Source organism: Dermacentor silvarum, chromosome 11 (assembly GCF_013339745.2).
Source record: "Dermacentor silvarum isolate Dsil-2018 chromosome 11, BIME_Dsil_1.4, whole genome shotgun sequence".
NCBI lineage: Eukaryota > Metazoa > Arthropoda > Arachnida > Ixodida > Ixodidae > Dermacentor > Dermacentor silvarum.
The window spans coordinates 99,697,561-99,723,215 of record NC_051164.1 but is presented as its reverse complement, the minus strand read 5'-3'; the positions used below and the strand labels follow the sequence as shown (position 1 = coordinate 99,723,215).

At 46.8% G+C, this 25,655-nt stretch overlaps 2 protein-coding genes and 2 non-coding genes across 4 annotated transcripts in view; 2 read left to right on the top strand and 2 right to left on the bottom strand.

Moving 5' to 3' along the window:
* The first annotated feature begins 562 nt into the window (after window positions 1–562).
* Window positions 563–21,311, top strand: LOC119433433 (leukocyte elastase inhibitor). The gene is made up of 5 exons (XM_037700640.2): window positions 563–1,530; window positions 12,127–12,609; window positions 13,806–14,173; window positions 14,890–15,158; window positions 19,616–21,311. Exons 2-5 carry the CDS (start codon window positions 12,164–12,166, stop codon window positions 19,982–19,984), a joined length of 1,452 nt encoding a protein of 483 aa, XP_037556568.1. The 5' UTR covers window positions 563–1,530; window positions 12,127–12,163; the 3' UTR covers window positions 19,985–21,311.
* Trnaa-agc (transfer RNA alanine (anticodon AGC)) lies at window positions 9,401–9,473 on the top strand. The gene has a single exon. It is a non-coding gene; the product is annotated as a tRNA-Ala (tRNA).
* Window positions 9,747–9,819, bottom strand: Trnaa-agc (transfer RNA alanine (anticodon AGC)). The gene has a single exon. It is a non-coding gene; the product is annotated as a tRNA-Ala (tRNA).
* The window catches only part of LOC119433434 (protein FAM199X), a 24,311-nt gene continuing 19,961 nt past the window's right edge, over window positions 21,306–25,655 (bottom strand). The window contains exon 7 of the mRNA XM_037700641.2: window positions 21,306–24,729. Within this exon, the coding sequence (XP_037556569.1) occupies window positions 24,490–24,729 (240 nt within the window). The 3' untranslated portion in view covers window positions 21,306–24,489. The remainder of the gene's footprint in view (window positions 24,730–25,655) is intronic.

The window sequence follows — 25,655 nt, the reverse complement described above, 5'->3', positions numbered from 1 at the left end:
AAAAAGAATTGCAGCGTCTTGAGATGCACGTCTCTTGTTGCGGAATAGCCGCAGTGGACAGACACCGAGACGTAAGCTGGCATAAAGTCGGTGCCTTTGAAGACGGCTGCATCGCGACCAGTTGCGCCGCAAATACAAGCGTAACCATTTTTTCTGAAAACCACAACTGTAATATTAACCACGTACACGAACAGAATTCCACTGCGGCTTCCGCGGCCTGGCAGGCACGTGCCCAGTAATGGAGCATAGACTCCACGGATGACAGCTGCGCGGCTCGACGAAACAGTTCCATAAGGACCATTACCACTCCTTCCTGTTGCCACGGCACTCATAGAAGAAGAAAGAAAGAAAACGCCGCTTTTAAGCCTGGCATCTCTACGCGTTCCTGCGGCAAGAATGCGCGCAGCGCATACAACAGCACTTCGACCCGGTGCATGCAGCCATGGATGCGCTCAGCAGGATTGCACGGACACGCCACCGCTATCGGCGTGAAAGAGACGCGCAGAGGGGAATGAAGAGCGTCCGCAAAGCAAGCCGCCACCGTCGCTCGCGGAGCTTCGCCCGACGTTGACGACGTGCCTCGTCCATGGGCCGTTGCCCCGGGCGCCGCACGCGGCGGTCCGCGACGGACTCTCACGCCACGCCGACCAACGGGAGCGTCCGTGTCGGGAAGGGTGGCGCACATCCACGCGCCCTCCTCTTCTGCAGCTCACGCCCAAGTGCAACAGCCCCTTTCGCCATACAACGACGCAACCGCGCCGCTGGAGAGACAAACTGGGTTATAGCATCCTTCCCCGCGCCCAGCACCGCAGCATCCGTAGCACAGCAGTCGGCCACTAGTAATAGCGGCAGCGGCAACAAAGAACGCAGCAGGACTGTTCGCGGCGGGGGATTCGTTCGTTGTCCGTCCGTCTGTGTCGTCGTCGACAGCCAGAGACCACGTGCTCCGCAAAGCGCGAAGACAAACCGTGCGAATCGGTCGCAAAACGCCGCGGGGAAGAGCTTGGGGCGTCGACGTCATCGACATCACGGTGGTGACCGCGGATGCCGGCCACGCCTGACAGTGTATAGACGCCGATACGTTCAATAAACCCGGCAAACCGGGGCCCGGTCGGACACAGTCTCGTCCTTACGTCGACTGAGTGCGCAGTCTGGTCTCCACTGCTGTCCATTGACGTACCTGCAGTTTGGAAGGTCGAGCAGAAGCGGTGGTTGAAGACTATCTACGGGAGAACGTGAGAACACCCCTGTGTTTCCATGGCTGTGTAGACTAGGTTTACAGAGTGGCCCGATTCAGTGACCATAGCGTGTTTAGTCGGAGATCAATCAAACTACTGCTGGTACGTGTGTGTTGGTGCGCTTTCCGCCGAAAGTTATTCGTGAAGGGGACACGACGCGGACTTGATGAAGTAGGAGCTTGCGTTCGTAGAGAAGCACAAGCGACTTCGGGGGCGGCGAAAGATCATCGCGAGGAGGACGCCGGTTCGACCGTCAGCGGGAAGCCGCTTGTCCTAACGGAAGACGCGCAAGGTGAGGTCCACGTGGAATACGCTGGGCTACGTTTTTTCGTACGATCGAAAGCGAGTATAGAGGCGTGGACGGTTTTCACACTCGCGCTTCTGTTCGCTTCTCAGCGCCCTTTCCAAAGTCGAACTCTGTGACCTGTAACGCACAATATCCTGCAAAAGGATGCGCGTTCGACGTGCCGGCAGCCTGGTGCATTCAATCTCCCGAATTTAGTACACGAAAGCTTTTCGACGGCGTGAAGAACATCGTTAAGTGCTGATAGAGCGTCAAGTGATGCCATAGTCCATTAGCCGTGTCAATCCGACAGGAAACGTCTGTGTGTGACGCTTCTTCCTAATCATCCATTACTTGGTTAACCAATCCTATGCCCAACGAGCAGTATTCAAAAGGGTGCATTGAAATGGAACCACAAATGTATCCACCTAAGACAGGGAGACAGATCAGGGACATCATCACTTTCCAAGTCGGTTCGTATTATAAGCGTGAAAAAAAAAATCATTGCCACGGTTAGATGCAAAAAGCAGCTTCTCCACGTACGCGAAAGGAACCGTCTGAATGTTCTAGTCTCAAAAACCAATTTTCTTTGTGTAAACACGGATGTGAAAGTAAAGCAAAGTGTGGTCGTTTGGCACGTCGATGCTATACATCCGGCATTTTCATTTCAACTGGCCGCATTCGTAACGCACTTCATAGGGCGCTTTTCGTCATCTGTGACGACAGAACAGTCTAGATCGAACTACTAAACTATAGTGTCAGTTTATCACGGTATATAGCTTACGACATGAATATACGACAGAACCGCACCCATATTTACAGTTTAGCATGCATCACACTTTAATTCGGCCCGAATAGTTAACGTAATTGCTTCTGAGATGGATATCAACATGATTGACGGCAAAGTGCATTCAAGGACGCTCGTAGGGACACCTTGGTCGGGAATCGAACCTGCGACCTCGTGCTCAGCGGCAGCACACCATATAACCACTGAGGCTCCGCGGGCGGTCAATTGTATTTGCAGCATAACTTAAATGAGTTTGAGGTATTATATCAGTGGACTTGAAGTTTCAGCGTGCTTTTAGGTTATTTTTTTAAATACTTCTATCCTTCATTATTTGCATTTGTATGTGAAAAGGTGTAGCAAGCGCCAGTTAAAGACGCCAACATCTTCTATATACATAAAAAAAAGACAATTGTTTTAGAGAACTCATTTAGAACACACACGCGCGCGCGTACGCACTACATTTTCACTGAATCGCTATAAAGACTTCCAACGGTAGGACGAACAGTATAGCAGATAAAGTGAGAAGCATAAGAAAATCCGCCCCCATTTCACCCTGTGAAGGTGGATGTACAGCGAAGCTGTTGCCGACGTTAGACAAGCCCGACCGTCATCACAGAACTACAGAAAGTTGAGCTATATAGTTGGCGGGGATTCACCGTGAAAGAAGACACGGACACCAGAACGGGAGAACCCGACAACACAAACGCGGCGTTTGTGTTGTCTGGTTCTCTTCTCTTGCGTCCGTGTCTGAACGCCATATACCTTCTGTCACGATGCATCATCACAGATAGAAAAATATCAGGGATACTCTCGCCGTCTTGAGCGAGTCTTTAAAAGGCAGGTTTCGCACTAAAAATTGTTGTTAGGAAAATTTTCAACAAGGTGGATCAACCCACGGGTCAGAGATTTACGTTGGTTTGACGGCGTTCTATAAGATGCTATATAACTAATTTTTTCATTATTTTTTTTTTAGCCACAACAGATGAAATTTTCAAGTGAACCTTTCGGTTTATCTCTGTTTTTATCTTTTTTATGCGGGTCCTTCTGTGGGTGTTACAATTATTTCTAACATATTTCATTCATTCACAGTCCTTAAATGTCAGTGCCCTGTTCTTGCACATGCATTGCACGTGATGTTCCAGCTTCAATTTGCAAGTGTAGTAGTGTACAATGAGGTCGCTGGCCAGAGGCAACATTTAACATACCGTATAGTTAACTTCATGCCACCATGCAGCCTTGCTTGCACGGTAAACTTCTCTCGCACGCATGCAAGAACACGCAACCGCCCACTTTCCCCGCCATGACGTCACGGCGTTCTCACGCCATACTCTTTCTCTCTTGCACCCCTACTGCCAGTGTGCGGAGAAGTTCTATTTCAGGGAGCACGTATTCGGTGGCCAGCTCGTGTGTCTATACGGGTTTCCGTTTTCGCGACCGGATGGCCAGCCCGCGATGATGACGCGGTGCTCCGCATTATGTGTTCGTCTATAACGATGGGTGTCATTCTCCGGCCATTCACGGGTCAGTGCTTGTTACGGACCGCGGACGACCACTCGTAGGGGGCGCACTGCGCAATACGTGCGTAGGGAGCCTACATGCAAGCGCTGTAGCTTGCATGTAGACTGTGCACGCTTAGAAAAACGGTTCGATGTGCGGTACGCTTAGAAAAAAACGGTTCTCGGAAGCAGAGATCACGAGACAAGCATGTGTCTGTGGGCCTAACAAAGAGAAGAGGAAGAGAAAACAGTTCAAAAAGATAACGAATTAAAGGGAAACGAATGACGAATATTGAGTTAGGTTGTACTAGCAAACAAAGCGTGTTGGTCATAACACGAAAGTGAAACGCGTATTCTAACAAGCAGTAATAGCATTGCTGCACATTCAGAGTTGAAAGTTCATAAATGTGCACAGTCTTCTATTAGGTAACAGATGTCAGCAGAACTTGCAGTTCGCCGCCATGGAGCCAAATTTAACGGCAATCCCCTTTAAGCACACAAACAAATATAACCCTCAAAGTTATTCTGGATAGTCGTTTGATCTTGCTTTAAATATTCGTGTACTTTTTATCTGTTCACTAGGTATAATTCAACAGTATGATGACAGACTTACGTTTGCGGCCGACGCTTTTTATTGTATTGTTTGCAGTGGCAGTGTAAAAAAAGAAAAGAACACAAAAGGCAACAGTAACAAATATTTGCAAACCGTCGCACTTGCAGCTAAAATGCCAGGAAATTTACGTTGACGATGATACCGTGGCTTACGTATACGTGGGATAGATTTTCGCTGGGGACCGGCAGATAACACTTCTGTGTTAAAAGCCTTTATATATGTCACGGATTTTGACAACGTTTGCCAGGGCCTAACCTCAACAAACCAAATACTCAGCCTAGCAAGTTTAAAAACTTATCCTGCAGGCGCCAAAACAGACAAATACGAGAAAGAACTTTGAAATCTGCAACGTCACAGTAACGTATACGTATACCGGCGCTGAAGTTTGGGTTGGCTCGGGCTCGAACTGCAAAAAAAAAAAAAAAAAAAAAAAAAAAAAAAAAAGAAGAAGAAGAAGAAGAGAGAGAGAGAGAAAAGAAGAATGAAAAACGGAAAGTCTGGCCTTCATCTGCACCTTTAATAATCAACCCTAGCCAGTCAAAAGAAAATATAGTTTAGAAAGGAGCGAGGAGAAACAACTTTATTGTAAGTCCTGCGAGTTGGTGGGACGTGCTACACAGGTCCCGCCTAGGTGACAGTCTAAATTAATTTGCTGTTGCTCTGTTGCGTCCTTTTAAGGTTGCACTAAGGAACAACGTTGTTCTAGTAATAGCATTGCTGCACATGCAGAAATGAAAGTTCATAAATGTGCACAGTCTTCTATTAGGTTACAGATCTAAGCAGAACTCTATAGTTTGCCGCCATGGAGCCAAATTTAACAGCAATTCCCTTTATGCACACAGACAAACATAATCCCCAAAGTTATTCTGGCCAGTCGTTTGGTCGTGCTTTAAATATTCCGTGTACTTTTTATCTGTTCACTAGGTGTAACAATTAACAGTATGATGATCTACACTTCGTTTGTGGCATACGCTTTTTATTGTATTGTATTGTTATCACTGAATTACTGAATGAAAACTGAATTAGTAAATTAGTCTTTCAGTGCGATAAAGGTAAGCCTTGCCGTGAGTGCGCGCCTGGTAAGCCAGAAACGGCGGAAGAAAAGACAGGCGACGCCATCTTGATGTTTCCGCACTGCCAGTAGCTCCGCGCGTGACTAGAGCGCTGTGACGTCACAGATTTTGACAGCGCTTGCTGGGAACTATAGTCAATCGCCTACTTTGGCAAGTAAAGATCACGTGTTGCATTGTAAAGGAACTAAACACTCGGCATAGCGAAATTCGAAGGCTCTTTCTGCACGCACGCGCAAACACACACACGCACACACATAGAAAGAGAGAGAGAGAGACAAACAAGGAAGGAGCGGAAGGCCGGAGACGCACGAAACTGCTTCGAAATACCGAGACATCGCACTTTTGAATCGGAGCAGCGGCTTTCGGGCGTGAAATTCAAGAAATGGAAATTTGGCCTCCGGTTTCTCCACTATATATAGCAATCGCTACCTTTTCTTTCCGAACACTCGTAATAGCGATCAAGTTTTGAAATAGCACTTTACCATTCTGAACTGACTTAAAGTCGCTGTTTGAGCTCGGTTAAAAGGCCGGATTAAAGTGCAGGCCATGTATAAATGCGTATGGCAGATAACCGGTGGTCTATTAGAATGGGTGCCAAGTGAAGAGAGGCTCAGTCGATGACGGCAGATTAATTAGGTTGCATGAAATTAGAAAACCATCAGGCAGAAATTATCAAAATCATTATCAAATTATCATTATCAAAATCATTATCAGGCATGACAGAGGTCACTGGGAGGAGACCTCGTTCTACAGTGGACATAAATAAATAAATAAATAAATAAATAAATAAATAAATAAATAAATAAATAAATAAATAAATAAATAATGATGATGATGATGATGATGATGAAAATGGCCCATCGGCGGGGTTGGGTATTGCAAAGAAGCGAGCGCGGAGCGTTGATGAGGCGTTGACGGTGTGCATACATGCAAAGTTTCAAATGAAATTCATCAAGGTCGAATCAAGAGTTCATCAGGAGAATCAAGGTCGCACACGTAAACGCTTCTACGTCGGACGCATACTATCTTCATCGTCACCAATTATGGCACGTGACTTCGGTAAACCATCCAATGCATAACGCGCAAAACTGCCACTGTAACTGCGCAGCGCTGTAAGAAAGGAAGAAAAAAGAAAGTTGGAAGGCGACTCAACAGTGTCTTCGTGAGTGAGTCCGGGAATGAGAAGAGGGCGGAGTCACTGCGCAGGGCACTCTCTCGAGTCACCCCTCGCGTGAGGAAGCGTTGGAGGACCGTTGGACTTCCTAAATTTTTTTACTATGCTACCTTCGGGTTCGGTTCACATCTTTAGACTGCACTATCTACGCGGGAGCGGCCCACATCCAGATACCCGACATGGAACATCGGAGATAACTCGCTAAGGGAGACATATATTCTCTGTAAAAGAGGCGGGGCTCGAGTTTTAAGCCCGCGACGCAGTCCCTCGGCTGTGGTATGGGAGACGCCAGGGAAGGAATGTCGCTTGTGGACACCTATTCAAGGAAGAGGGAGAGTATGTCGACGTTGGCAGTAAGCTCGCCTCATGGTAGCACAGCGACGAAAAATTCGTGCGGTAGAACGCTCCCTGTAGACAGCGCTTTACAACTTTTAGTGCGCAACGAAAGTTTACAATGGGCCCCTGGTTTAAAAAAAATGAACAGAAGCGCCGTGTTTTCTCGAATTTGACCGACCGACTCCCCTCCTTCTCTTCTTTATTAAAAGAAATTCGGGCGGAACACATCTCACGGCAAATGCCGACTGAATGCGATCAGCATGCAAGCAATGCACCGATTGCCGACACATCGTGTTGCCACAGCAGACAGTGGCAATCTCGCTGTCAACCGCAATGCCAAATGATACCGCGACGCAGTATAACTGGTTGCGCGTAAACACCGCACCCTGGTTGTTGAAACTACCACGTAATATCTCTACATTATCCGGACTGTAACTTAGTTGCAACAGCTCGACCACCAAGTGGCCTCACTCGAGGCGGAGGTGTCTGTCGTGTATGGAGCGCATTCGCATTAATATATTTAAGGGTATACATGTCCCTTGTGTCACCTTGGCAAAGCCATTTCAAGGCGTTGGCCAAGAATGGGCGTATACCACAATAACATACACTGTGCCGAATTTGTCACTTCGGGCACATATACACCTAGTGGCACCATAGCCAATGACCCTAGTTAATCTACTAGGCCAGCCAACGGCAAGCTGTATATTCAGGCGCATGCCCAGTGGTCCATGTTATCTGCCCGGCAAGACAGCAGACAGCACATGAGTAGTGGCCCAAGCTAGTAGACAACTTTGGTCAATGGATGAAAGAGGTTAGATGCAAACCGCAAAGTGTGTGTTCGACGCCCACATGACGAGAAAAGTGGGAAAAAGTGTTGTGGTTTGAAGGAAAATAATGTTACTATATAGGTCGATTGTATACGAATAAAAAGTGTAATATTTTTATGTGATATTCATATCATACGCCAGAAATTTTTTTTGACATGTTATTGCTCGCCATCACTACCTTAATTTACAACAACGACAACAACAACGACGATAATGTAATTGCATGCTGTTTCAATACGGTGTGTGAACCACAGAAAAAAAAAAAAAGCCACAAGGAGTGCGGTGCCTGCACATGCATTGGGAGTGGAAACGTTTCATTTGCGCGAATAATCATTTTATCACATGTCACGACACGGTGATAAGATGCGAGCGACGAAGCATGCCGAGAATGTAACTCACAGATTACGGCAGTATTGGCCACTTGCTCGAGCTATATCGGTTGACATGGAGCGTCTCGATCGTGCTGAGCTGCTGGTTCACTCCCTGCACGTCTGTTCCACAAAAGCATACAAGGGACCGACCGATGCGAAACCAGACCTGCGTAAATAAACATCCAGTCGTTGATACGACGACTCATTTGTGTGAACATTTAAATGGACACGTACGAAAACATCGATTATACTCAAAGAGAAAAGCGTATGGTGAGAGTGGGCGCGAGCTTTCTCACTGTTCCTCGTACAATTGCATTCTCTCAAAGAGGTTATATACTAAAACTTATTTTGGGTTTTCTCCCGCGTGGAAGCATCATAATGGACCGGCCTTCCCAAATAAATATCGCTACAATCACCTGTACATTAAGTTTCCTGAAAAACGGAACGCCCCTTTTTGACTGAGTAACTGGCATCATGTGGCAATACTGACCCACATATCAAACAGAACAGCCCGTGCCTATGCGCCTCTGTGCTCCAAACATAATTCCATAAGGACGCACGCCGATATCGAAAGTTCCTCTCCACCATGACGTCACAGAATTGAGAAAACGTGATTGGCTGGCGCATTCAGCCGTTTTAGGTGTGCTGGCTGCAAGTTTGAGTCAGCCGTTTCATTGTGCAGTAAGTGACTTGCACAGAGATTGGGATCGGTCGATATAGCAAGGGAAAGTTTTCCGGGAGCAAAAGCAACCGCATATAACACGGCCTGAGATATGGCTGTGAAATCGAAAAGACGAGCCAGACGTGTGAGGCATTCGCTAAATTTCTAACGCGACAAACGCCAGAGACCAGAGGAAGCCAGCCATTCCGTTTCGACTTTCTGCAGAATAACCTGCAGGTTGAATCGGTTGAACCATTGAACGGCGAACCATCGAGTATGCAAACATTTGAACGCGCCCACATCGGCGCCAACACGGCTTGTATAGACAGCTAGCGCCATCTATGTAGTGAAAAGAAAATGCGTTTGTCGTGCTGCGAGTAATTATTGTCCAAAACTGCTGCATAATGTGGTGTGAAAGAAATTCGTGTGAATACTTATTGCTACTAAATAACTAGCAAGAAAACGCACAACAAATGTGCAATTATTGACGTTCGTGTTAGTAAAAACTACTTATTGACAAAATTTTCAAGCGTGTAACGTCGGGGGTGTAGCTCAGATGGTAGAGCGCTCGCTTAGCATGCGAGAGGTACGGGGATCGATACCCCGCACCTCCACTTCTTCTTTTTTTTTTTAATTGCTTTTTTTATGTCTTTCGTTGATAATATAATGCACCACACACTCAGGTGTCATAGCGTAATACGGCTTCCAATCTGTATGATTTTAATTTCCACGTGTATTTCAATTTTCAAATCACACTGTGAATAACGCGTGGAAATTAAAATCGTACAAAGATTCGAAGCCATATTAGGATATGACACCTGATCGTGTGATGTATTATTAACGTAATAAAAGAAAATACAAAAAAGAAAGTCTTAAAAAAAAAATTGTGGAGGTGCGGGGTATCGATCCCCGTACCTCTCGCATGCTAAGCGAGCGCTCTACCATCTGAGCTACACCCCCGACGGAGAGCCAAGGCAAAAATTGCCGTCATCACGGCTAGGCAACGGAAAGTGGTTTCTGGCCACGTTTGCAGGTTTGCAGCGCACACTTGGGGTCAAGTAAGAACAACTTCACGGGAGGAGCCGAGAAAAGAAGCAAAGCAAAAATCAACCAAAACGAAGCGCGCGGCCCAACCAGAATCACATGGTCTGTGATGTACGGCGCGGGCGTTTTGAAAACAAACAACGCGCTTACTCCGTCTTTGAAACTAAATTGGTGAAACTCTGCCTTCGAAGCGCCCGGCAGAACAAAATCATGTGTTGATGCTCTGCCGCACAAAACTAACCAAATAACATTCATGACCCTACATGGCTCCGTAAAGCTGCTGTGCGGGCTGCTGTGCGCGCTGCCTTTGACAAGTTTGAATTCCGTGAGAGGGGTCGCACTGAAGTGCTCGTCAGTTTGTTTTTCGATTTCCGAGTTTTGGCAAGAGGCAAGCATAGAGGTTAGGTACTCATCTGCTTAAAAAAAAAAGGGAAAAAAAGACGTAAACATAAGGTACAAAGCAAAACATGTATACCTTACATAATATGTGTGGTATCGGCAGCGTAGAGAGTTGGCCATGCCCCAGGTAGCGTTGTCAGACAATCAGCAACACGCACCTTCTCAGATTGTCTGCCCAAACTTGGCAACTTCCGAATTTTATTACTTCAACATACGACATATCTGCACGTGATTATGACATGTTAGCGAGTTGAAACCGAAGCCAAAACTAAGTATACAACACAACAATATATGATGCTAAAGCTTTGTGCATATGATTAAAAGGTTTTCATGGCTGTAAAGGTTTTAAAGAATATTTAAAAATCGCCTGTGGCAGATAGCACAATTCTAGTCCTTTAGCTAGATTAATCAAGGAGGCGGACATTACTTGCAACAGAAATGGAAACACATAATAAATTAGCTGACGAAAATTACTAAATTATTTAATTACTTTACGGCACACATTGCAATTTACGCATCGTAGCCGTTGAGTTTGCAAGGCATATCCACTTATTTTCAGCATGGCATGGGTTTCGAGATATGCGCCAACAAATTAGCCGAAATAATGCAGTGTTTGCTCCACCTCATCTTTGAACAAAACGCTCTTTTGTGCATGAAGCACAAAAGAAACTGGAACGCCCATGTATTTTATCGCACACTTTGGCTAATTAATATCTTGAAACTGATGTCATCCTGAAAATGAAATCGAAGTGGGTACGACTTGCTATCTCACCCGCTATACAATTCGTAAATTGCAATATGTGCCTTAAAATAATAAGTGATTTTTGTTAATTCATTGAATGTTTTTTTTTTATTCGCGTGCGATTAATATCCGCGTCTTAGAATAATCCAGCTCATGGACTAGAATTACGTTACCTGCCACAAACGATTTCTAAAAAATTTGTAAAACTTAAAATTGATCACCCGGTATATACCAATATTGTCGTTATTATTCTTTCGTTGTATGCTTACGCTTGGAGGTTAATTGTCGCACTATAAGAGTGAACAAGTTATTAGATTTTCATTAAAAACGCTCCGGCCGTTATAACGCAGATTACTTGATTCGACTATGCCGCTCAGTTGTTTCAAATAGGTGCAATCGAATCTGTCAATCTATTGCTCTGCTCTTAGCAACGTCGCTTTTTGGAGATCATTAATTCTGTCACCTGTCAGCCCCTATTATCTACGAGATGTCACTTAGTTCTTAATAAAAACCAGTAAATTAACAAATAAAGAAAGAAAGAAAAACGTACTTAGTGAGCCTAAAGCCATGCTTCCATGCTTGCTAAGTCTCACTGAAGGTCACTACTAGTTTAACCTGACAGTATGATGTTATCTATACGGAACCTCACGGCGACGGCGACGCCGACGGCAGAAATCCAGTTTAAGTGTCCACATAATTGCTATCGCAATAAAACGTACTTAGTGAGCCTAAAGCCATGCTTCCATGCTTGTTAGGTCTCACTGAAGGTCACCACTAGTTTAACCAGACAGCAACTTAACTGTAACTGTCCTAAGTAGCGGACAATTCGGTTTTGGTTTTCGCCCATGTCCGGCCTAAAGTCCCTAGATGTCTTGCTATTTTAATAAAGTCCCTAGATTGTCTGCTCTTTAAAAAAAAAGCAATAAATATCTAGGGACTTTAGTCCGGCCAACTAGCACTGCAGACTGGTACTACTACGAAGGCTAGGGGGCGGGAGTTCTCCTCAATCTCCCAACATTTGACTCGGCAGCCTGCGTGACGCATAATACGCTTGTATATATATATATACACCATGTGCGCAGCGCACCAGCCTGCGGATCTGAGACCACCAGTCGCGTCATGGCGCCGCGGGCGGCGACCATCTCGAACTCGTCCCTGGCAATCCGCAAGACCACGGCGCTAGCGCCGACGCTGCGGCCCGCCTTCTACGTGCTACCCCTGCTGGTGCTGACCTGCATCCAGCTGGCCGACGCGCAGCAGGGCCTGCCGTTCGGCACGCGCAAGCTGGCCTTCTCGGCGAACCAGTTCGGGCTGGACCTGTACCGGGCGCTGCGAGACGCCGGGGCCGAGTCGCGCCAGCCACAGGCCGAGGGCAACGTGGCCCTGTGCCCATTCTGCGTGAGCTCGTCGCTGGGCATGCTGCTGCTGGGGGCCCGGGGTTCGTCGGCCATGGCGCTTCGCCACGTGCTCTACCTGTGGGGGATGCAGCACGTGCACCTCGCAGTGCGCGACCTGTCCGCGCACCTGGCGCTCAACCTGAGGGACGCCAACCTGCTCATATTCAGGTACACACACACTGTCGATATTTGTATACGCATAGACTGATCGATTGATTGTGTGGGTTTAACGTCCCAAAGCAAGGCTTCGGATTATTTTTTTTTAAATCCAAGTACACGAGCGCTTTTGCATTTCGCCCCCATCTAAATGCAGTAGCCACGGCTGGTAGTCGAATTCACGACCTCGTGCTATGATCTGATATCGAAGGCCACAAACTTCTTGGGCACTACTTGCGCCTTGAACTTAGAAAGAAAGAAAGAAAGAAAGAAAGAAAGAAAGAAAGAAAGAAAGAAAGAAAGAAAGAAAGAAAGAAAGAAAGGAAGAAAGAAAGAAAGAAAGAAAGAAAATGCCCCTTCTAATTTGTATTGTTCCTTCGAATGCTCTCGCGTCCCCCTGTACAGTATTTACGTGGCGTGACCGACGCCGTTCTGCTGTGAAAAAGCGAATCGAGATAACAGCGCAAGTTGAATTACGCCGTGCAAACTGTACAATGTTACGGAACCCGCGATGCGGTCTTTGCATGCCTCTAGAAGGCAGTGCGCTGGTAAGACCTCCAGAGCCCCGGTCCTCGTGCAGATGCATGCACAAACGAAAGTGAACTCGATGCATGCACAAACGAAAGTGAACTCGGACGTTGGTCTTTACTAACAGCTAGAAAACGTTGAAAGCAAATTCTTCATCAACTGTCTCAGACAAATGATGAAGCAGCTCGCCCAGCGAAAATACATTGGAAAGGGAGGATGTCTGCAACTCATGGGACCCCTTGGTATCTGAACCAGGCCGTAACTCGCTGTGAAGATATGGAACTTACACGACATCCGCCCCACTTCACCAAAAATGGTGCGGAAGACATAAGCATGCAGATCCTATACGGAATCGCTGAACTGCAAGAGAAGCCGTTTCAGTCTGTAAAGCTCGCCTATATATATATAGACGGCAATTGCACTGACGGCATCCTAGCCGCCATAAATTCTGACAAGCGGTTCTAGCTGCCGTGGTTCCAGCACACACGCCAAGAGCGTTCCGCGACGGCGTCTTTATAACATTGAAGCGGTTTAACCATGGAAGTGAATATGATACGCTGACGTCATCCTATCCATAGCTCTGTTAGAGTGTGCTAGAACATTTTGTTACGTTGGAGGATCAGTACGGTGAGAAGTCTGCGTCCGCGTGGCGTACGTCACATGCAAGCTCTGTCGTGCAGGAGCCTGTACGTGCAGCGGGACTTCGGCGTCAAGTACCCGTTCCAGCGGTCGCTGTACCACTTCTACAACGCGTCCGTCCACTCGCTGGACTTCGCGGCCAACGCCGAGGAGGCGCGCCAGCACATCAACGCCGTGGTCGAGAAGGCGAGCCACGCGCAGCTGGCCAACCTGCTGCCGGACACGCCGCCGCCGTGGACGCAGCTGCTGCTCCTGTCCGGCCTGCACCTGGACTCGCACATCGAGCTCGACCTGGTGCCCGCCGAAGGGGTCCGATGGAAGGCCCAGCCGCTGCTCGAGGCGGCACCCCCGACGCTCCTGCAGCTCGGAAGACGGGTCGGCGCTGGCGCCGAACCTGCTTCTTTGGAAGGTCAGCCTATGGGCGTGCACGCTGTCACTGTCATCTGATATGGTTGCCGTGCACGGTGTTTATTCTATATAACACGATTTTCCAAGGTGAGAGCTAGAGACTACTTTCTGTGGAAGGCCGCTTTCGGTAGACCCAGGTCGTCTCCTGCCCCGCATCCTTCTATATATATATATATATATATATATATATATATATATATATATATATATATATATATATATAACCACCGCACGAAGTGCTGACGCAAAGTAAATGATAACGTCTTGGTGCGTTTTTGAGTTTGCCGCACAGGCAGTGACGCGGAACGTCAAGTGTGTCGTCTCTCGATCCACCAACGTTTATTGCCGAGATTTCATCCCGCAATCCTTGAATTATTAGGCCAGTTAGACAAGGTGCGTCTTCCTGGCAGCCATCTTCCAGCGAACACGGGGCTGGCTTAAACACAGGTGGAACTTGCACGGACCACATTGCCCAGCGAAGCAAGCAAAAGAACATATGCGGCGACGTGCAGTACTGTACTTTCCGCAACATATCACGTGCGCATTTTTTGTAGCATGTTCGTCAATTATACACACCTTTGCCGCGGCTGTACCCTTTTACCATAGAACCAGCCCTTGGGTGTCCGGAGGTACCGAGTGAAGATTTTACTATCAGTCAATGTTGCGAACCTTCGAGGAAGCCTTCATCAAAGCTCACTTCCCCCTTCAAACTCGCAGACACGACCGCGGCGGCCGCCGAAACGATCGAGTCGCTGGGCGGCAATCCAGCGATGCTGGAGGCCCGCTGGACCCGGGTCCGGTACGCGCGCCACGACTACCTCAACTGCAGCGCGGTCGAGGTGCCGCTGGCCGGCGGCGGGCTGGTCTCCCTGCTGACGCTCACGCCCAACGAGCACGACGACATGGGTCTTCTGGAGACGCGCCTCAGCGCCCAGAGGATCAGCGACATCCTCGCCAACATGCAAGTGCGGAGAGCCAACCTCAAGGTGCGCCTCCGAGTTGCGTGCATACAGTGTGTGTCAGCTAGTGTAGACAATACATGACTTACATGTATATGTGTCAGCTAGTGCATACAGTACATGTACTTGCATGTATATAAGCAAAGGGGGGCGCACGATGCGTGTTGTATAATCCAAAGACACATTTTATGGTCTATAAGATTGAAACGTGATAGTCAAAGCAGATAGGCTTTCGACTATATATTTATATATAGAGTTTTGTTTTTGACAAATTCAAAGGCAGTACTTTATTACCTTTTTTTAACACAAGACATTATGCTTCAACTGCAACAAGACATTCTTGATCCACGCCCAATAAGAGCCACTCGTACCATACTGGGCCTGGACGTCTGTAAAGCATTTGATAATGTAGCACATCAGGCCATCTTAAATGGCCTATCCCAGCTGAATGTAGGCAAACGAACTTTCGCCTACATTTCCAACTTTCTCAAAGAAAGAATGGCAACCATCCAAGTGGGTGAAGTGCGTGGTCAAAAGCTTACTCTAGGGACAAGAGGCACCCCACAAGGTGCCGTCCTCTCACCAATACTCAATATCACTATGATGAACCTACCAGAACAATTAAACAGGATATCACGCATCAATCATGCCATATACGCGGACGATGTTACCATCTGGACAAACAGCGGCTCGGATGGTGCTATAAATGACGCGTTACAGGAGGCAGCAAACTTTGTGCAAGAGTATGTCAGACACAACGGGCTAACATGCTCCCCCATGAAATCCGAACTCCTAATCATTAGAAATAAAGCCAAAAAGACGCCAGACACTGACACCCAACAACAGGCACCGATCAAAATTTTCTTGGAAAGCGGCCCGGTTCCTCCGGTTCTGACCATTAGAGTGCTGGGCATGCTTATTCAACACAACACGCAGAATACTGGGGCCCTCACAAAACTGCAGAACACCGCCAAACAAATTTGTGGACTGCTCAGGCGAGTGGCCAACAGACAGAGGAATGTAGGAGATGGACTTGTGTAGGTTGATTCAGGCATTCCTAATCAGCCGCATAGTCTGCTCCTTCTGCTGTTATCTCAGGAAATCAGACAAAGCTAAAATAGAAGTTATAATTCGACAAGCGTACAAATGGGCACTAGGTTTGCCTGTTTATACCAGCACCGAGAAGCTCCTCCAACTTGGAATGCACAACACCCTAGAGGAGCTGATCGAAGCACACGAAACAGCACAAATAACACGGCTATCAGACACAATGACGGGACTACACATCCTGAGTAGACTGAACATTACACCCATATACACCACGGGAGGCAGAGCACCACTATCTCCCGCAATCAGACATTACCTAATTCAAGCCAATACCCCAAAACACCCTGGCGGGCAGGCACGACGGCACGAGAAAAGCCAGGGCAGACAAACTACGCGAAAAGCACGAGCAAGACCAAACCGCAGTCTTTGTCGATGCCGCCAACCAGGGACACAACACATACACCCCGAGTGCCGTGGACAGAAAATCTAGAATCATAAATGTGGCCTCAACTAGAGCCGCATCAATCAAAGAGGCCGAAGAAGTGGCCATAGCGCTGGCCATCATGAACCCAACTACACATACTGTCCTGAGCGACTCTAAGAGCGCTATTCTCAGCTTTATGAGGGGCAGTGTGGGACTAAATACAGCCAAGATCTTGAGAAACTTCAATCAGGAAGACAGAACAAAAATCAATCTTGTCTGGGTCCCCGCTCACTCGGGAAATCCCGGCAACGAGGGTTAACTAACCGGGTCGCACTCTCCTTGGAACCGGACCCCCCGATGGGAGAGATAGTGACTTACCAACCTATATAATGAGAACAGGAGAATATACCCAATACCACACAGCAACCTTATGAGAGCGCAGGCCACTATCCTCCGCCGAATTCAAACTAACAGCCTTATCACTCCTCATCGCTTAGCGATCTTCACAGATGGGGAGGTTGACCCAATATGCAAAAACTGCGACAGAAATGCCATAGCAAACCAAAGACGCATCCTCTGGGAATGCGAGGGTCTTCCCCCACCCAGAGAGCTTCTGCCAGCTCCCTCTGAAACGACATGGGAGACCCTAATACGGTCTCCAGAAGAAAAGCTACAAAAAGAAATCATTGCCTGGGCGGAAGAGGTCACCGCAGACAAGAGGCCATCTACAACGCCCTAAATTTTTTTAAAGTTGTTTCCCTCCTCCTCCTTTAAAGGCCGAGGCAAGGGAGCTCGAGAAGAAAATTCTACGGTATAATGTTCGACAATGGAGGCCATAGTTGCCTATGCCTGTATTCAAGCGAGGGGAAACGATGAAACATATTTCAATAAAGTGTAATGTCCTTCTGCTCAAAATAGACAAGGCACACAAGGATCTATAGGAAGCACTGAAGGATTTAAAGCTGCCACGGGGTGTACACTAAATGTAGATAAAAGGAGGCTCTGTCACATCTGGAATATTAGTAGACAGCTATGGTTGGTGTGTACTTGTCACTTTTTTTTTTTTTTTTTCTACAGCCCAGCTATACCATAATTTGGCGCTTTCGTGGGCTGAGAGTTATACCATGTTTCTTAAGGAACACAGAAGTAGCGGGAAGTCAACGTATTTCCTCTTTTTGCCAGTACCTATCTAAGCGCTTCCGAACAAACCACTGTTTAGAACCACATACGGTCTTAGGTGTAAAAAAGCAGGCGAAGGCAGTGACTCTCGCTACTCCTTCACTATACCGCTTTGAATGATATTCACCGGCAGGACGCTTTAGAATATTTGGCTCAGAGTGTCAACGTTGTATTTAGACAAAACTCATGCCAATGTGGTTAGTCATTCCTTAGATTCGTTAATTTGTGCACATTGCAGCCGCTTACTCGTTTAGCGCGTCGGCAGTCCACAGTATGCACAATAACTACTTCAGACGTCACAGAGACACCGAAAAGCAGTAGTCAAACCACATTATAACAAAATGGGATATTACGAAATAATAAATACAACGAAGCGTAATTACCCTTGAAGTATACCCATAGAGGTACGTATTGCAAAACATGTAATAATGGATACAAAGAAGTATTTCTGGATCCCCTTCAACTTCGAGAATACCAGAAATGTAGACGTTAGCAGCGGCGTATGTGCCTGCTACTCGTTGTGCAACCCGATGTAGAAGCATAGCAGATGACCAAGCGAGTGCCAAAATGCCTAGATCATCTGCTCCCATGTGACCACCTTTTGCCTCATCACATCACGAGATACACGAAACGGAACTGGTTCGTAGAAAAGCTATTACAACAAATTATTTGTGGCGGTCTCAGGCCTGCCAGTATTTTTTCTAGGGCTTCGAGGTCGAGAACTTTCATTCAGCGCTAGAATTACTGTTGTCACTTGTTTCGATGACGGGCGTTTTAAAATTTAGTACGTTAAATTTTGATCATCGAAGGTGTCCAGGAACTGTGTACAGATGCGACACATAGGCAACACGCTGTCTTAAATGTTTAAATTTAACACCACCATTGGACCATGTCATGTCGGCTATGGATCCAATGTTACTTGTTCATGTCATCTGGTCTGAAGCCTATTGTGTGTCATGTCTACTTACGCAAAATAAAGCGAAAAAGATGCAAGGGTGCACGCACAGAAATTTTGGGGACAACTACCATCATTCGCAGAGTGCATGCTTTGTGGCACCACAGTACCACGCCACAGCAAGCATGCATGCTTTCTAATAGCGCCTTGTATTTGCGCCTTACCAGCACAAGCAACAGGCAATGGAAGTGGCGATCGATGAACAAGAGCACGCATGGCTAGTCAGCGTTAAATGCCAGCAGAGTGCGGGATCTGAGAAAACGCTGAACATTTCCGCAGACCAAGATTCGAATTTCTAGCATAGCTGTATAGTATATACGCGAACATATACAATGTACGCACACTAAGTTCACAAACTGCCCGGAAACAAGTTTCTGAGAGCGCGCGGTAACACCGAATGTATATGTCAGCGACATTGCATACATATATATATATATATACCAGAGACCTGATGTAGTTAAGTTACTATTGCAATTCGTTTACATAAGAACAGACCTTATGCAAAAGAGCACTTTCTTTACCATACCGTATAGACTTGTGTAAGCGCCGCACCCTTAACTTGGCAGCCCAAAATTCAGAAAAATATTTCCAATGGAGAAGCAATCGCGTTCAGTGCCCCGACGCCGCGTGAGCGCACCGGCGAATGTTCCCGCGCTGCGCACTTCCGCGTTCTGCTAATAGATGGCGAGAGCTGTGCATTGAGGTTCGGTCTCATGTAAGGGCCGCACCTCGTTGAAATTGTGAAAAAAATTACAGCACTTACACGAGTCCATACGGAACTTTTTCTGTAAATAAAAGGAAATGAGCGCTGTATAATGAACAAGGATAGAACAAAGCGGCAGTATTGACCCTTTTTCTCTTGCCAACGTGCGCTCGCAGTTGCCCCGCATCAAGATCGAGCACAGCCACGAGAATCTGACCCAGTCGCTGGCACGCATGGGCCTCGCCTCGCTGTTTGGCCCCGGCAGGGCGCAGCTGTTCGACATGAGCGATGTGCCCTGGCTGCACGTGACCAACGTGGTGCACAAAACGTCTTTGGACATCAAGGGGCCTCGTGCAACCGTTGCCGGTGGTGGTGGGCAGGCAGCGCCACCGCCGCCAAATCCGACCAACCGGCGCCGCGAGCCGGCGTTCGTCGGCCCCTCCGAAGAGACCATCGACATCGTGCTCGACAGGCCGTTCCTTTACTTCGTCGTGGACAACGTCAGCGGACTGGTCATAGCCATGGGAAAAGTGCTCAACCCGTAAACAGTTTGCCCATATGTGCTTTCGTAGCATACCGTCTGTGCAAATATTTGTCCTAAAGGACCATCATCCAAATAGCCTAGAGACAAAAAGACACCAGTAATAATCGACGGACCCGCCTAGCTATAATGTTCGTAAACAAATCTACCTAGAGATCGAGCTGCGTCTATGCGGGCGGTCAAACTATGCGCTCCATCATTTGACGAAGTAACAACAGCTGTACATGGGATCTTCCCATACAACAGAGAAGTACGGTCATAGAGCACCTATGTATGACGTCGGAGAACTTGACGGACGAGCGTCGCGCGAGCGGTCACGTGACCTGTCTTGGTCGACCACTTTCGGGCATATGGGTTAGTGCCGGATTTTCGCCCTATTAGCGGAATGCCGATAAGACAGCGGGCAGCTCAAGCGGCTGTCGAATGCCACGTCACGCAAAACTATGCCCGAAAGTGTATAGAATACGGCCTCGACTGGTCACACCGTTCCCGAGGCGGCCTGCAAAACAGACGGACACACCAGGTGGGAAGCGTCACTGTACGGTCCCCATGGCATTTTTTTCAGCACAAGGAATCACGCCGCCTGCGACAGTTGCCGCTCACCGCGAATGTTGCCGTGGCGAAAAGGACGAGCTGCGATGAGAATTTACAGCTCAGCCATGCAAAAACGGTTACCTATCGCACGCGATGCCTAAACTAAGGAAGTCCGGCCGTGACGTCACCGACACGACTTGCATTGACTAGCAGGAGCGAAGTGAAATAAATTCAATGCACATCTTTTTTTTGTTCCAGCAAGTACATGCTGGCACACACTAGAAAACGCGCCCAGCAACAGTAATGAAAAAACATCGCTTAACCGACGCACGATTTGCGTTCAAAAACCACGCCATGCGTGTTGCCTTTGCACTTCATCAGCGGGTGCTGCTGTAAGGTGGGCAAGCCAAGTGCAATTTGATTCAGGTTAGGGTTCAGAAGAGGCTTGCGTTCCGCTTGAGTACGCAAACCTCTCAAGTCTTGCGCTATACTTGTCAGCTGCACGTAACACAGTTCTTTAGAAAGAGCCTGGCTTGCCTAGTTAAAAGCGCCACAATCGAACGCGCTTAGCACTAGAACATTGTGCACAGTGCATCACACAGACAGGTGGGCATGACATCCACTGTACGTCAGAAATGCTACCGAGACAAACCAGCTTGCAACCGCACGCCATCATTCAAGACATCATACCATCATTGTACATGTCAATAAAACGTGAAACTCATTGCAAAAGCTGCCCCATTCTGCAAGTTCATTTGGCAAAATCAATGACCACACAATCTGCTCTCCAATCATGGCAAAAATTCTTTATTGATGATGACTGCAGTGGCGCCACAGGACTTGGCCACAGCACAACTGTGTACCATCGACCGCCGAAGTTTGCGGAACATGCTATTTGTTAACAAAACAATTCACCACAGCCAATGCTCAAATCGCAGCATTAATACCTCACTAGTAAGTACTACAAAGGCTACAGTCAACACTCCCTGTATCACTTCATTATAGGATGCCACATCCAGGCCTTGAAATGCATCTTCTCAACATGAAAATGGCTGCAAGCTCGTCAAGCTGCACAGGTGCAGTTTTTATCTGCAGTCCTACAAATTGCATTTGCTGTACGTGGTGACAAATAAATTGATTTCATGTTCCACAAACTTCTCCGGCAACACTGACTTTCCTTTCATCACACCATCTGCAGCTCCAACCTATACATGACAAGTCCATCGGCCTTCTCACAGCCAAGCCCGAGTCAACACTTGTTTACACTTGTGTTCGATGTTTTAACAAAATATTGGCAGGCTCTAACTATACAGAGTTTTTAAAAAATAAAAGGATGCCTGGATAGGTTGGAGTATTCTGACAGCACATCATTTCCAACTGATCTTTAGACACAATTTCCACAACTGCAGTGAAAGATGACAGACTTTCTTGCCTGCCTTGAACACCAAACAGAACCCTTGATATGATGATCAGTTTCTAGCGTACCCACAGCATAGAGCTTCATACAGAAACTACTAGCACGAACTCTGGTGCTAGCGCCCATGGAAGCTTTAAGCATGGCAGTGCAATCAGCACAGGTATGACGGGCACGGCTTGCAGCTTTGGAATGATCATTTTCAACATCATATTGAGTTACGAGTGCAACAGTTATGCATGCACACTATAATTTACGGTCTTGCCGTCTTAAGAAAACTCACTGCTTGGAAACCAAGCTAAGAATAATGCTACAAGAACACTTGAAGCCACAAGCTTGAAGATTATACAAATCCATGTGCTAGCCATTGTTCCCATGGTAGCAGAAGAGAGTTCGTTCTAGTAAGTTTTGTAGGAAACTATGAGCCACACTACGCAGAACATGGCCTCCAATAAAATGAGCTCGCAGTAAGCGATCGTTGGCAAGCATTTTACATATGCTTTGAAGGCAAGAAACCTGAATTAACTTGCACTATCCGTTTCAGAGACTTGTTCACTACCATATTTCAAGCTACGAGAGAACACAGAAAGACCAACTTCACAGAAATTCCAGTTCACCCTATTGAGCCTGACGGCATGACAAAGGCTGCTGCCTGCCTTGTAAAATGACACTCCAGTCGATCACAAACTTTTCCAGAGTTAACAGGTATGCAAAACAAGATTGAAATAATGCTTATGTAACACAATTTTTTACAGCACACAACTCGCGCTGGCACATGATCACAAAACGGGACAGCCTTTCCAAGCCCTATTTTCAGAACTCTCGCTCTGAAAACAGCAAAGGCAATGAAATTCACAGCTGTGTTTAGACACTTCAAGAAGGAAGCATGAAAGAAAGAAACAAATAGAAAATAACCACTGCTGTGTTGTGTAATGAATAAACGCACACGAAGCACAAGGGACGTTTGGTATGTACAGCCCAGAAGAGAATTTCTCCTTTAGTGACTTTAATGGCAGTACATCACAGAAGTCGACCCGCCGCAATGTCGGAATAAAGAAGGGTCAAGTCACTGCCCAAGCCAAGAGCGTTAAGTCACTTTCTGCACCAGGACACGCCGTCCACGTGCGATAAACACAGACATAAAAGAGCTTAAGCCTCCACAAGTCTTGCCTGTATGAACACTACAACACAGATGGCAAAACAAACGAACAGACAAAATGCCAAATTCCAACACAAACCGCGTTTCTTGGTTTTTAACAAATACAGTAATAAAGTTGAAGAAAGTGAGCAAGAGGGAGAGTGAACAAAAAAAAAAAAAAGGAGCCCAAATAGAAAAGTAAAAAAAGAATAGTATACGGATAAATCGCTAAGCCCAAGAGAAAGCAAACACATGGGGTTCCACAGTGAAAATGCTCAGGAACTGCACACGCCCAATTCCACCTAAGACCATACAGCTCAACGACAGACTTCGTCCCCCCTTGGCTTATGAGGGAACCTAACAGTGGAAACAGAAAACATTACAGATGTTCGAAAAATTGCAGAAATGCACAAGAACTGCTTTGAACTTGACAAAAAAAAAAAAAAAACGATCTCGAGCCAGTAAGCAAGGGATTGAAGAAGCGATTTGCACAAAACGAGGACACCACTCTCAAACACAACATGAATGAACGTTTTGATGTTTTATGGCAAACTTGCGAGTGAAAAACACTGACCACAAAATGCAAACTTATTTTGACCCTTGCAGAGGCAGTGCCACATTAATCAGTGTGATCACTTCCAGTGCACCTTGAGTTTTCCCCCCAGCCAGCTCTCCCAGACCTGGTTACTACAGGCTACATTTTCATTTGCTCCGAGTGGCTTTGCTTACGCCATCAGGTGAGAATGTGCTTGCTGCATGTAGAACCTGCACATAAAATTTTTTTATAAATTCAAATATAATGAAGGAACAGAGTGCGAAGCCGTCACAGGAAAAATCTGCCCATAAATGCTCGCCGTGTCACTTTGAAGCCATACCACATTTCAGCATACAGCAGTACTAGTCAAATCCGTGTTGACAAAGGTACGAACCACTTGTTTCTTGAGCGTTCCTTTCACACGGCAACTGCACAGAGTTGCTCAATGAATAACTGCATGTCACACACAGTCGTGTCTGCGAGTTATAGCTAAGCTTTTCTTTTCGCAAGGTTTTCATATCAGGTGCAAGTTATACAAAAACGTGGTACTTGCAAAAACAAACAAGACTGCTTTTAATGGGTCAGGTTGATTTGGATAACATGAATTAATTGGTACAACCTCCCACCGACTGAATCTACCGCATGTAGCACATACCCTTCAACCTGTGGAGCAAACAAAAGAAAGCACAAAAAAAAAAAAAAAAAAAGGCCAGCACAGTATGCCACAAGCGAGAAAGTGAACCTACACTCCAGTCCCGTGTGACCAGGCAGCGAGATGGCAGGGTATGAGAGAAGCAAGCTCGTAAGGTACTTAAATTACAAAAGAGCAACATTGCCATCATTCTACCCACTCCCAGCGCATCCTTCTTTCTTAAAACCCGAAAGTGCTCAGTGCAGAATGTCGACTTCCTCTTCTTCGTCGTCTGTTCCTGCTATGCTTGGGTGGGAGGAGTTTGCCCTAGACGAGGACGATGCCGTCGTGCTCGTCAGAGTGAGCACCTCCTCGCGCACGAACAGGCCGCTGCGCTGCTCCTTGAGCATCTGCTGGTGTGCTTTGTCCTGCTGCGTCTTCACTGCGCGCCGCCGCCTCTGCTGCGGCCGCTGCCGGGGGCGTTTGCACCTCTCCTTCTGTAATCGTTGCCAAGCCAGAGGGGCTTGTGAATGCTTGCGGAGTGAAGACAAACAGCCAAAGTGCATATTGACACTGGCAATAATTAGAGTAACCAAGGGGCATGATTTAGCATCAGCAACTACGAAAGGAAACAAATGAAAGATAGTCAAACCTCGACGAAGTTGTACTTGCATCGAAAAACTTCATTATGTAGAGAATTTCGTTATATCAAGGTTTCATTAATTCAAGAGAAGTAAGATGGGGAAATAAAAATAGCTTGTTACATGGAGGATTTCGTTAAATCGAGGGTCGTTATATCGAGGTTTGACTGTACATACAAAGTCACAGCCACAGCCGTATACAGGAATAATTTTCGGGAAGGGTTTCACATGGACAGCGGCGGCCTTTTCGAAACATTCACTTTTTCACGAAAATCAAGATCACTGACAGATAATGAAATGAAAATAGAATATACTATGACATACATAACATGACAATCATTTCAAGGTGGTGAAAGTCCCTAACCCTCCCTGTGGTTAAGGCTCTGGTGAGTGATTTGTTACGGGTGCAGCAAGGTGGCATTGCCACCCATCTTAGCTTTTACGTGTTTTCTCCCTCTGGTAGCCAGCCTGCCTGATGACATTAGGTTTCGTTATGCCGCAGGGCAAGCTATTAAAAAATAATGGCTTTTTAGGCACAGTTGAAAATCTGTACAGTCGCCGACGGACTTTTCGGACTCCAAAAATTCAGACTTATTGGATATTCCAGAATTCATAGATGCACCATTAGGGTTCCCATAGAGCTAAAGCATTTTCGCGTCAGATTTTTCTGACAAATTTAGGCTCCAAAGTTCGATTTTCCAAACTAAATCGCTCACTCCGAGCCACGCTAAAGCCCGGCCCACATGGAGCGAACTTTCACGGCGAACTTCGCGCGGCCCGCA